General features: G+C 64.5%; 1 protein-coding gene across 7 annotated transcripts in view; it reads left to right on the top strand.

Moving 5' to 3' along the window:
• Positions 1-9792: 9792 nt before the first annotated feature.
• LOC104638406 (H(+)/Cl(-) exchange transporter 5) overlaps positions 9793-12698 on the top strand; it is a 33834-nt gene continuing 30928 nt past the window's right edge. For 3 of the 7 annotated variants that reach the window (XM_075763778.1, XM_075763779.1, XM_075763777.1), the window contains exon 1: positions 9793-9918. In XM_075763778.1, the coding sequence (XP_075619893.1) occupies positions 9831-9918 (88 nt within the window). In that variant the 5' untranslated portion in view covers positions 9793-9830. Of the gene's footprint in view, positions 9919-9963; positions 10051-12443; positions 12675-12698 lie in introns of those variants that run through there. The other 4 variants (XM_075763781.1, XM_075763782.1, XM_075763785.1 and 1 more) reach the window with 4 other exon arrangements.

Below are 12698 nucleotides of genomic sequence, written 5' to 3'. Positions count from 1 at the left end.
CAGCGTGGTCTCCGGCTGGGTGACGGCAGCGCTCGGTGCTGGGCTCTGGGCTGGGGAATCCCGCGCCGTTGCCTTCCCTGGGCACCGCTCGCCGCTTCGCACCGGCGCGGCGTCTGCAAACGTTGCTACGCAGCTGCGGACATAAATACTTTCAAGCCCCAAATCTGCTGCGGCTGATGCACCCCTGCAGCAAGATAACAGAGCCGGTGAAGCTCCAGGGGGGTGGTTTGTTGTGGGCGTTGCCAGGAGAGGGGTTTGGGTTTCACCCCGCGTTTCCTCCAGCCCCTCAAACCGGGCGGGCTACGTGGGTGCTGCCCGCGCCACGAGGCTGAGCTGTCCCGTGTTGCGCAGGATTCCTCTCCAGGGCTCGTGGTACCTCCTGCACCCCGTGATGTAGCTGTCAGCAGCTGCTGGGAGGACGGTGGGGGTGGCACTGGGCGCCCCACAGTGCCAGCGCTCCATGGGGGTGACATGGGACCTGATGCCAGCGCCGTCCTGCACCACCAGCGGCAATGGCGATGCTCAGCCTAACCCCGGGGCCGGGCTCGTGCACGTCGCTGCAAGCAGACCCCCTTGGGCTCCGGGGCTCCGGCGGGTCCTCTCCTGGGACGGGGAGGGGGATATTTTTCCTGGGGATGCCGGGCAGGGGTTGGGGACATGCCCGGGTGCCACTGCGATGGTGCTACGGCATCCACCGGCGCACGGGGGGACAGTTGTCCAAGGGCTGTTGTGCAGCCTGGGAGCATCGCTGCCTCCCGGCCACGCTCACGGGGCGGCTGGAAACCCAAGAGCAGGGAGGGCTGAGGCTGCCCGAGGCGGTCAGTGGGGATGGCCCCCCCCACCCCGGGCACATGCGGTGGAGGTGCTGCAAAAATAATCAGCGTGAAGGAGCACATCCTGCAACGTGCAAGTTCCTGCCCTGGGCCCCGCTCCCCGCAGCAGCGCGGGGCAGGCTGGACCGGGGCCAGGGAGCCCTGGGAGCGGCGGGGCCAGGCTGGACTTTGGGCAGGGCTCTGCAAAGAGTGCTGAGAGCGCTTTGGACCTGCCAGGATGGCAACCCACTCTCGGGAGGCACCGGGAGCTGAGGGTGCTGGAGGAGCCGGGGATGCTCAGCCCCTGAGCGGTGCTGCCCGGGGGATGCCGGAGCCCCCAGCATCAACTGGGAGCTGCTGGTGCAGGCTGGTCGGGGTGTGGGCAGCAGAGGCAGGGAAAGCGGGCTGCAGCCCCCCGTCCCGCCGCGGTCAGTGTAGGTGGGACCCAGCCCACGGCGGGCTGGAGCAGGCGCACGGTGTCTGCGCGGGGGGTGTCTGCGCGGGGGGTGCCTGCGAGGCTGGCACCGCTTCCAGCGTTCAGCGCCCTGCGGTCTGCTAACGGCCTGCTCGTTTTCTTAGAAACGAGAGCGGCGTACGAGGGGCTGCCGAGGGACGGGAAGTGGCTAACCGGAGTGGAGGCAACTGCACAGGCCTCCTGCCTGCACCTTCTCCTCCAAGCCCAGCTGCAAAACCGGCTTTTCCGAAGGCTGCGGTGGGTATTTGCTGGCGGGGCAGGCGCGGCTCCAGCAGCGGGACCCATGCCCTTGTCACAGCTCCCCGGTAAGCCCCCTCCTCCGGGCTGGGGCACTCAGCTCCAGCTGCCACGCCAGCTTGCAGAGGGACAGATCTCCTGGTGTCCTGGGGACCCCAATGGCCAGGCTGGGGCACGGAGGTGAGAGCTTTAGCAGAGGTGGCCCGTAGCCACATGGGCAACCAGCCACCTCCCTCCCTGGCTGCACAGAGGGCAGCCAGGAACCTCTCCGGTGGCCACCAGCGCAGGGACCACCTCTGGGCAGAGGTTGCCTGTGCCCCCCCGGGTTCGCAGGCTTCCCCCCTCTCTAGCATCCACAGGAAGATGGGATGGGGTGACTTCTGCCGGATGGAGGCATCCCTCGAGGCTCGTGGGGAGGCAAGACAAGCATCCAGATGTCAGAGCATCTGTCTGTGGATGGAGGCTGATGGAGCAGGACATGCTGCCTCAGCCAACCCAGGCTTGGCGCTCCTCGGCGAAGTTGCTCCCACGTGGAGGGATCTCCTCGGTCTCTGCGGGGGGTAAAAAGAGTCACCAGAGTTCCCCTAAAGAAATTACAGGCTGAATTTCCTTCGTTGCACCCAGCTGACCGCGTCAGCCCTGAGAAAGGCGCGTAAGCCGAGGTGTTTCTTCACCGAAACACCAAGAGCTGTTGCTCTTGTCGAGCTTAAAGCCTAGTAGCAAGAGGGGCTCGGTGTCTAACTGCAGAAAAACTTGGATCGGGACCTCAGTAGTCCCACCAAAAGTTCTTCTTCATCCCCACGTAACCATGGCTCTCCGGTCCTCTCCGGACTGCTGAGCTCTGCCAGCTCCCGCTGGTGCTTTCTGCCCCACAGCCGGGAGGACGCCGGTGCGGTGCTGCCCAGGGCGGCGTGTGCCTGGGGACGTCGTCTGTGCCGGGGACGTCGTCTGTGCCGGGGACGTCTGTGCCACGCTGCGTTCCAGAGAGGACCCACATCCTCCTGGGGAGGGAAGTCCCTGGCTGCCCAGACAGCCTGGTCGCGTGATGCAGGAGGCTGGAGCTATTCTGGGAGATAACCTAACCCTGGGGGATGCCGTCTGCTGCCGCCTTTCTTTCCTGACAAGCCCTCTCACGTGTTTTGGGGGTATCTTTCCACGTTTATGGGAAAGGAGAAGTAGGACCCTTTCAGGTGCTGACGTAAAAGCGTATTTTTCCGGCACGCGTTTAGCGGCGGCGGGCACAGCTCTCCTTGTAGGTGGCGTTTCCCCTCCAAAAGCCCGGCTCATCCCTCCTCCCGCCCAGACCCAGCTCCTCCCGTGCTGGTTTGAGGGTGTGCGGTCCCCCCGGGGCCGGCCGGGTGCAGCAGGGAGCAGAGCACCCGTGGCCGTCCTGTCCTGGGGAGCGGGACGGAGCACCGGCTCTGCGGGACCTGACCGTGACGGCGGCTCCGGGTCCTCGTCAGCTCGTCCTCCTCCTAACGAGTTTATGTGAGACGGCCCAGAGCCGTGCTGAGTGTTCGGCTCTTGAGCCCTTCCCTCCCTGCCCTGCCGGCCTGGGGGTGCTGCCCTCGGCCCCCCCCTCTCCCCGGGGGGCTGCCAGCCCTGCCCGCGCCCACCCAGGCAAAGCGGGACTCGGTGCAGGACCTGGGAAGACGCAAGTCTCCATCACCTGAGTCCCTGCCCCAGAACAGCCCTGGTGACGCCGGGAGGGGACAGAGGACCAGCAGGACTGCAGAGCTGAGCCCGAGATGTTTTCCTGGGGGTGCAGATCCCCCAAACACCCACTCGCTCCCCTCTGCCGCCTTTTGGCACCCCGTCAGTGCAGCCAGACGCAGGCTCCGGGGTGCGTCTCCATTTTGGGGACCGAGGGAGGACGGGCACGGTGGCCCTGCCTGCCTCCGGACGTAACGAACCCAACCGCCCCTCAGCTCTTGAAGCATCGGTCCTTGCCTTGGGCCACCGCAGACAGGAGACACCCCGCTGCGTTGCGTGGGGTGGCTTTGCCTCCTCCGAGGGAGACCCGTGCTTAGGCAAGAGGGGAACGACCGTAGGCTTTGACTGCTCATCTCTGTCGAAACGCCTCCCCAGAACCAAACTCCCTTCCCAGAACCAAAACGGGTGGCGTAGCCTGGCGTCACCGGCCCCGTCAGCTCTCCACCATCCTTGCCAGCAGCTTCCACCGTGGAGACAACGGACTTTAGCTGTGATGCCATGGAGGGATGTGAAAGCACGGAGGGATCCAGTGGGGACACAGGAGACTTGGGGCTTCCCGGGTCACGGTCGTGCTGGGGGAGTCCCCGGGGTGGCCAGCCCAGCTGCAGGATGGAGAGAGGCTGGTGGGTGCAGCGCTGCAAGGAGAGCTGTAGCTCAGGCTGAACAGCCTCAGATCCTGATGGAGAGTGAAGGGAACATGGCAACGTGGCCCTTATGGGCAAGGCAAGAGGTCAGGGGCTTCAGCGGCCGTGGTGGGCTCGGGCTACCCGCATGGAACGGTGCAAGGATGAAGCTAGCCAAGCTGCAATGGGCGGCGGGGTGGAGGGAGGTCTCTGTCCCACACAGGGGTGTTGAGCCAGGCTGAGCGTGCCCCCCCATCCCGTACAGCCCCCAGGGAGTCCCCGGCTCTTCCAGCCCTTGGCAGGGTCCTCTCCGAGGAGCAGCGAGTCTCTCCGGGACCGTCTGTCAGGATGCGTTAAGGCCTGTGAGCTGCACCCCTGCTCCGACCGGTGCCTGACCGACCGCCCCGGTGTGACCCCTTCGGTGGTGCTGGCTCCAAGCCGTGTCCCTCCGGGCTGCAGAGAGTACCGGCGTCGACCAGAGCTGGGGGGGCTCCTGCTTTACACCCTCCGCCCTGATTTCCACCACCAGTGCCCCAAGGAAACCCAGGGATGCTCCGCCACCGGGGACGGTCAGCGGTGAACTGGCAGTCCAGGTTTGCCCGGGGTGGCCTGGAGCCTTCAGAGCAGGTCGCAGAGCAGGGCTGGGAGGTTTCCTCAGCAGTGCTGCAGCTGCTCTTCCTGGCTCCTGAAAATGTCCCCAGGCAGTCTCTGTGTGACCCCCCCCGTTGCCCAGAGGACAGGAGAGCTCCACGGCGTGGGTCGGCGTGGAGTGGGTGCGTTCGCCTCCCGAGGATGCCAGCGTCCCCGGCTGCTCCGCCAGGTCCTCGCCGAGGTTTCGCCCAGCTGTGGTCAGAGGGATTTTGTGCTTCTTTCCCCCGGCCGCTGTTTCCTGCTCAACCCCCCCCCCACGCCGTGCTCCTCCGTGGGGCTGGACTCTGACTTCATCCCCCAGGTATCCACAGAGACAATGCCTGCGGTGGCGGCCAGCGCGGCATCCTGTCCCCTCGTCCCACCGGGTCACTTCCCGGGATTGTTCTGCTCTGTTAGGACAGGGGCTGGCTGCCAGCCGGCCCCGGGGACCGGGAGCGGACGAGCCACACGTGCCTCTTGGCCAGCGGTATTTCATTCAGCAGCAGAGCACGGCCGGGGCACGGGATGACGGCAGGGGAAGGTTATCCCGTCTCTCTGGGCTTTCTCCTGCCGCCTTCGCCCCCGCCCCGTCGGGAGCTGCCCTCCTGCGGTCCCCACCAGCGGCAACGTCGGGCAGGAGCCCCATCTCCATCCCAGCCAAACCCTGCGGCTGGTGCTGGTCCCAGGTCTGGGCGAGCTCCAGGGAGAATGGAGGAGCACGGCTGAGCCGGGCCGGGGCTCCACGCTGGCTTAGCTGGCATTAACCTCGTAATTAAACTAATTAAACTAATACCAGGAGGGGCCAGCCTCGTGTCACCACTCTTCTGGCACCAAGCCTGCATTCAAGCAGGGGGCTAAGCCTGCAAATAACCCTCCTCGACATAATCACCCCTGATGTTCTGCACCCGGAGGCTAGCAGCCTGTTCGTACAACAATCTTTGGACTTGAAATACCTTTTTTTTTCCTTGTCATTCTTTACGGTTTGGTTAGCACGATGCCCAGCCACATGCTCCTTTCCTCGCTGTGTCCTGTGAGTTTTCGTGCCTTGCCTGTCCTACTGCTTGCTGTAGGGCACGTTTAGATTTCAAAGTTCAACTCTTTTCCCATTTTGCTGGGATATTTGCTTTTTTGGGGTGTGTTCCTTGCTACCTGTCGGCTCCCAGCAGCCTGCCGGCTGTCCGTACTTGGGAGGCCGATGCTGGGTAGATATCGCTGGTAGCCGCAGCCTGCCAATGTCGGGTGGATGAAGCATCCTCCTCCTCCTCTGCAGGTCCAGGGCACCCCCTCCTTCCCGCTCGCCCTCTGCATGGGTGGCTCCGACCTGGCTCCGGGTCCTTCTGCCCCCACCCCGGCTCAGCACCCAGGGGAGCAGCTCCATCCCTGGGGGGGTCGCGGTGTGGGCTTGGACGTGAAGCCGGTTTCTGCCTTCCTGCCTCTGGTCTGCCCCCCGCCCCGGGAGCGTACAGGGCTGAGCTCCCCGCTAGAAGCAGGATGGGGCCGTGCCTTCCGCAGGCAGCGGCAACAGGCTGCACCCAGCACCGGCACCTCTCCCTGGGTGCGCTCTCCACCTGGGGTGGCCCAAAGCACGGCGGGGAGGGGTCCCAGAGCACCCGGTGCTTTGGGCTGGGGTCTGCTGGGACGGGGAGGGTGGGGACACGAGGAAACTGCGGCATCCCCACGCAGCACTGCCAAGGGGCAAACTAGGGGCCCTGCGGACGAGGTGGTGGGACGCTGGATGCTCCCAGCTCCGCTCCCCCCTCCCCGGGCACGTGCTTCCAGTTTCGGCTATTTCAGGATTTCCTGTTTCCCTGAACCGAGCGGCTTCGTGGCCGCCCTGCCGCCCTGTGACAGCTCTGACTTTCACATTCACCCAGGGGGATTTTTTCGTTCTTCTGGTGACGCTCCCGGGCGAGCGGCGTAGAAAGGACCGAGCAGGAAATCGGGGATGGGGGTCTGCCTTCCCGGTCCCGGCAGCTCTGCCCGGAGAGTGTCTGCAAGTACCTCCAGGTCCGGGTTTCTCTTCCTGGAGCTCCCCCACGGAGCAGCCCCGTCGCGGCAGTGTGTCGGTGTCGGGATGAGCGGGACAGCGGTGGAGCGGAGCAGAGCCTTGTCCTTCCCGCTGCCCCCCGGCCCCACAGCCCCGCTCCTCCATCCCAAAGACCATTGCTTCGCAGAAAGTCTGTTTTCTGCCGAGGTTTCCAAGTTGTGCCTCCCCGTCCTGTTTGTTTCTGGTTCTTCCAGACCTTTTGCGTGCTACGCAAATGAGAAAATAAATGCTGATTTTTCCCGGGAGGAAAAAAAATGAGAAGTTCATTTAATGGGAGAGTGGGGCCGTCGGTCCCGCGGGAGCTGGACACGGGGCTGCTCTGGGTAGGGACCTCCTCTGCGGGCACACGGGCTTGCCCAGACCCGGGGACAGGAGCCCGGGCCGGGGGGCTAGGGGACCCGAAAGGGACCAAAGCAGCGAGCAGGGCAGGACGGACCCACTCGCTGCGGCGTGGGCTGGCTGCATCCAGCAGAGCTGCCCGGGGCTGAGGCCCGAGGAGCCGGTGCCCATCCCTGGGGGAGCCCGGCCGAGCCGCGTCGTCACGGAGAAGATCAGCTGAAGCCAGGGTTCGCTCCACCAGGACTTGCGGCAAGGCCTTCCTCCTCTAAAGGACCTTCGCTTACACGGCGTGACGCTGGTGCCATCTTCTAGGGCTGCCGTCATGGTACAACTAAGGTGTCTCTTCTCCCCCATCCCGAAAACGGGAGCTTTGCCAGCCCCACTGTGACATTCGCCCCCTTTGCTACCGGGGTGGGACACGGGAGGTCCGAGGGTCCCAGGGCATTGGGTGAAGCCTTTTGATGAAGAGATGTAGGGCCACCTTCCCACGCGCCGACTGAGGAGACGTTCCTCGGGGCAGCGCGCGCATCTGTGCAGCATCCGTGTGTCTGTCGCCACCCGAGCAGGAGCTGGGGGCTCGCGGGGACCCCCCAGCCCGGTGAACCGCTGCTCCCGGGGCGAGGGAGAGCCGGCGGCTGGGATCCTTGGAGCCCTGGTCCTCTGCTGCCGGGCTCAGCCCCGTGCCGGGAAGGAGACGGGCTCCTGCTCCGCTTCCAGCAGCATCACCCTGGGTCCTCAGCGCGGCTCCGTGCTCCTCTGGGATGTCTCCCAGCAGGGACCCGCCACGTTTCCAGGCCCAGAGCAGAAAGCAGCCAGGTTTGGAGCCAGTCTCCACGGGAGCGGGAGCGGGACGAGGAGGAGGAGGAGGAGGAGGAGGAGGAGGAGGAGGAGGAGATGCTGCCGAGGACCGAGGGACAACCCGGAGCCCAGCGAGGTGGTGCTGGCTGGTGGCGGACCCTGCCTGGCCCGGCAGCTGCTGCCTGCACCATTGCTGCCCTCTAGTGCTGCCTGCATCCCCGCGCCTGCCTGTCCCCAGGCAGACTGGTGGGACTGGTGATGGACTGGGAGGGGGCTCTGGTGGTGGGGATGCATGGGGGGGGTGCTGGTTCCTGCTGGGGGCTAAGTGCCCCAGCTGCTGCTCCAAGGAGCGTGGTGCTGCTGGGGGTGCTCATGCACCCCCTCAAAACTGCTGCCGGGAGTCCTCCGTCCCAGCGCTTGGCCCGTGGCGACAGGCGGGGAGAAGGGAAACTGAGGCACCATGGCTCTCCTTCCTCCCCGGCTCACACAGCAGCTCAGTGCCCCGCTCCCACAGTGCCCCCGGTTTGGCACAAGGGTGGGGGGGGATTACGGGGAGCGTCCGTGGGTGCAGCCAGGCCTGGGGGGTCTGGGCTGGGGGGGGCAGCTGGGTTTAGCCCCCAGAGTCGCCCATCTGGTGGGGAGGAGCGGAGGGGTGCCGGGTTTAGGACGGGTTCAGGACTGCCTCTCCTCTTCCAGACTTGTCCGCTTCGGGGGACAGGAGGGATGGAGCCTTCCCGGGGGGGCAGGGAGAGCCACCAGCCCCCCGCTCCGCCCTGGCCCCGGGGGGTCCGGCGCTGGCCTGGGGCACGGCGTTGCCACTGGCGTTGTCCTCTGCGGCCACGCCACAAGCCAGAAGCAGAGCTGGGGGGTAAAAAGCTGTTTTCCCGACACTGACCCCTTGCTTTAAACCCGCCTGTCTTCCATATTACACATTTTCTGCCCCAAAGGACCCTCCCCTTCAGCACGGCACGGAACGCGGGGATGGGGGCACCGAGGCGAGCGAGCGGGTGCCGAGGGCCAGGCTGCCTGCGGGTCACGGAAAGCACTAACGTCTTTTGTACATATTTAGTGAATTGGGGGGGGACACCTCTTCCTGGAGCTGCAAATTTTCCCATTCCCGTGAGCATTTCCCCGTAGGCTTCCCATCTCAGTCGGACTTGGGGGGCTGGAAATTGTCCCGCCTGGTACGAGGACGTGTGCTCCAGCTGGGGACATTTAGGGGGCAAAACTCCTCCGTGCCCCCCGGCTCCTCTGCGGTGGCTAGGGGAAAGGGGGGGCGAGGGAAGGAGGGACACTTATTTTTGATACCGGGTGAAAAACGTCCCCCAGAAGCGGTTTGCAGCGGTGATGTCCCAGCCCAGGGTCGGGTGGTGGGAACAGCAGGAGGTGTTTGGGTCGGGTCCCAGGGTTTCAGCACGGGGGGGGGGCCCAGCGGGGCTCACGGTGGAGGGCAGAGCATCTCGCCTGGACCCTTGGGACCCGCTGCACCAGGCTGGCTGGGGGAGACGGGGGCAGCGATGGGGGGTCTGCGATACAGGGGGGGGTCTGTGACAGGGGGACACTGATGGGGGGCAGCGATGGGGGGTCTGCGATGCAGGGGGGTCTGTGACAGCGGGATGGTGATGGGGGAGCAGTGATGGGGGAGGTCTGTTATGGGGGGCAGTGATGGGGGGTCTGCAATGCAGGGGGGTCTGTGATGGGGGCAGTGATGGGGGGCAGTGATGGGGGGGTCTGTGATGGGGGCCCAGCGATGGGGGTCTGCAGTGGGGGGGGCAGTGATGGGGAGTCTCTGCTGGGGCATCAGCGATGGGGGGGTCTGCGGTGGGGTGGGCCAACAATGGGGGACAGCGATGGGAAAGCTAGGGATGGGGGTGTCTGCAACGGGGGACCAGCGATGGGGAGGGAAGGGGACAGGGGAGGGCCGGGGTAGGGTGGAGGTGCGATGATTCGCGCTGTGGCCTCACGCAAGGACCCTCCGCACCCACTTTCCCTGCCCTTGCCCCCCCTTGCAGAACGAGGGGCATACCGCTTTAAGAGCCCGGCGCCCACACTCAAGATGGCGCCAGCAAGGCGTGCCCGTGCTTCACCAGCCGCGCAGCGCGCCTGCGCACAAGCCCTGCTCGGCGAGAGGAACGGAGCGGGCGCCGCCCGGGCGAATGGGCGGTCAGCCGGGGGCGGGGCAGCGTGGTGTCACGCGGACGCCTTCGCCCCGCCCCTCCGTGGGTGGAGCCGCGCCGCGCGCAGGTGCAGCGGGGGGCGGGGGGGGGGCGGCAGCGGCGGCGCGGGGGGGGCCGGGGCCGGGGCCGGGGCCGGGGCCGGGGCCGGACTCGGCCGCGGCGGGCGGCGGAGCGGGGCCCGGAGCAGCGGAGAGCGGAGGTACGGGGCGAAGGGCCGGGGCAGGCCCAGGGCAGCTGTGGGGCTGAGCTGTTTGGGCGGGAGGGGGGGACCCGAGGGGCCCGTGGCCTCGGGGCCGGGCCGGCTGCTCGCTCCCGGGCGGCGGGAGGAGGGGAGCGGCTGCTGTGGGAGAAGCTGGAGCGGGAAGCCGGAGAGAAGCGGGAGGCGGGCGGATGGCGGGGTGCTGCGAGGGGCGGCGGGTCCCCACGGGGCTGGGGGCCCGGCCCGGCCGCGCTCCGCTGGCTCCGTCCCCTCCCGCAGCTCCGGGCAGCAGCGGCCGAGCCCGGGGAGCAGAGACCGGCGCCGCTGGCGGGCACCGTCCCTCCGGCCGGGTGGGAAAGCCTGCCTGAAGCTGGAAGGTCCCACCTCGGTTTTCTTCGCGGGCGGAACGAAAGGAACGGTTGGGCTGTTCGCGCTTGTGCAAAGCAGGTGTTTGTGAAAGGCCCGCGGCATCGTGTGGTTCTGCTCGGGGCGGCCGTGGGGCTGCCGTGGGGCTGCCGTGGGGCGGCCGTGGGGCGGCCGTGGGGCGGCCGTGGGGCAGCTATGGGGCGGCCGTGGGGCTCCCGGACTGCGAGCGGGGACACCCGGGAGGCGGCCGGCCGTGTGTGTGGCTGGCAGACACGGCTGCACCTCTCCCTTTGTTCCCAGAAGAACTTGAACACACGATTATTTCTGTTCTTAAAATACCCCTCGGATGGCAGTTGCGTAAAACACCGAATCGTTTTTAATTCTTTGGGACGCCACGGCCAGATGATCTTGGGGGCCCGAGCTGGAGCCTTGCTGAGCTGCTCCTTTCCGAGCTGGGCTCCGCTCTGCACGGCCACGGCGAAGGTCTGTGGTGTGTGACCTCAAACTGGTTGCGCCAAAATACCTTTCGAGCTTATTTGGATTTGGTTTGCCCAAGATTTTGTGGCGTTGTCGCTAACGGTTGTTCTCCAGTTACTCCAGAAGCTGAAATGGTTTGGGAATAGCACCCGACCAAAAAGCGTTGTTGGTTTTTGGGTTTTGTTTCTAATGGAGTGGTGGTGTCCCTGCTCCTGCTAACCCCCCCGTACACCGCACACGCTCGAAAACGTAACAGCAAATTTCCTTTGGTCTCCCCGTGGACTCGCAGGTCGTGATCTTCAGCTCCCAGAAAGCTGCAGGAGGTAGAAAATCACCTTGGGCCCCAAAGTACAAAAGCTCCTCTCTCTTTTCTCCTGTTGTGATTTGGGGGGGGTCGCAGGGAAGTTGTGCCACACAGCCCCGCTTTGCTTCTTTTTCTTTTTCTTTTTCTTTTTCTTTTTCTTTTTCTTTTTCTTTTTCTTTTTCTTTTTCTTTTTCTTTTTCTTTTTCTTTTTCTTTTTCTTTTTCTTTTTCTTTTTCCTCTCTCACATCCCTGGCTGTACAGCCGTGCTGCTGCTTTCTCTGCCGTGCGCTCTTGGCAACCCCATTGCATTTCAGGACCGGGTCACGCTGTGAGGCAAGATTTTCTTTTCATCTAAATACTTTCCTTTGGTTGTTCTCCAGCATTGTTTTTCCAATTTGCATTTGATCTGGTTTGCTGGGTTTTTTTAAAAAAAAAAAAAAAAAGCCATGAAGCTGGTAATTGAGTAAGAAATGTGACTGTCACACCAATATTTCAGGAAATAGCAGTTAATAATACTTTATTCTTTCGACTCTAGATGTCTTGGCGAAGGAAAAAGCCAGTTGTGCAATTGTCACATTGCAGTGTGCAATTAGAACGCGGAGTCCCTTGCTTTCGGGATAAAGAGCTGCTCTGCCCGACCGGCTGGTTTGACGGGAGGAATCGTGGAGCGAGCTCTTGGGTCGGCAGCCGTTACTGTCGCGCGAGCTGGCGGCGGCAGGGTTCAGCAGAGGGGTTCAAAAACGGGGGAAGCCGACGGGGGGTGGCCGTGGCATCCTGCCCTCGGGTGCTCGCAGCAGCTCCGTGGGCTCTCGAGGCTCGCCTGCTGCTTTGCCCTGTGTCCACCTTCTCCGACACCCGTCTTATTTCTTTCTCTCCGCCACGGTTCCTCGTTCTCCTCTTCGGTCCTGGGTGTGGAGGGCGGCACGAGCTGTATCCCCAGCAGGGTCTGGTCACTAGTGAAGGTGGGCAAACCTGCCCCCCCAAAATTCCTCACCCTGAGCGTGCTCTCTTAGGGGTAGCGTTTGTCTGTGTAATCTCACGAGCTGTTCGGGTGTTCTGGGGGCAGATGGAGCCGGACCGGGTGGCCGGAGCACCCCAGACTACGTGTACAGCCGGGCGAGGGCTGGTGCCTGACGCTGCCATCGTCTGCTCTTACACTCATCCAGCGGGTTTGTCCGGGAGTTTGGATTCAGCTCTGAGAATTAACAGCGTGGGTTTGAATATTCACGTGCTTCTTGCGTCATGCTTTTAATTATTCCCGCTGGAATAACAAGTCGCTCTTGGTTATGCAGCACAGCATCACGTGCAGTTGTTTCTGAAGGACTGCGAGCTCAGCTTTTGGAAGATCCTTTTCTGAGTCCCCGGAGCATGGAAGACCCCCCGTCTCCTCGGTGCGGCTCGGGCAGCGGCCGAAGGCAGAGCGGATGAGGGCCCTGGGGGGCTTGCCGCGTGAGACGCACCAGGCGCGCCAGCCAAGGTAACCCCGGCCGCACCTCTGCCC

Source organism: Balearica regulorum, chromosome 11 (assembly GCF_011004875.1).
Source record: "Balearica regulorum gibbericeps isolate bBalReg1 chromosome 11, bBalReg1.pri, whole genome shotgun sequence".
Classification (NCBI taxonomy): domain Eukaryota; kingdom Metazoa; phylum Chordata; class Aves; order Gruiformes; family Gruidae; genus Balearica; species Balearica regulorum.
This window is presented reverse-complemented; position numbering and strand designations above follow the sequence as displayed.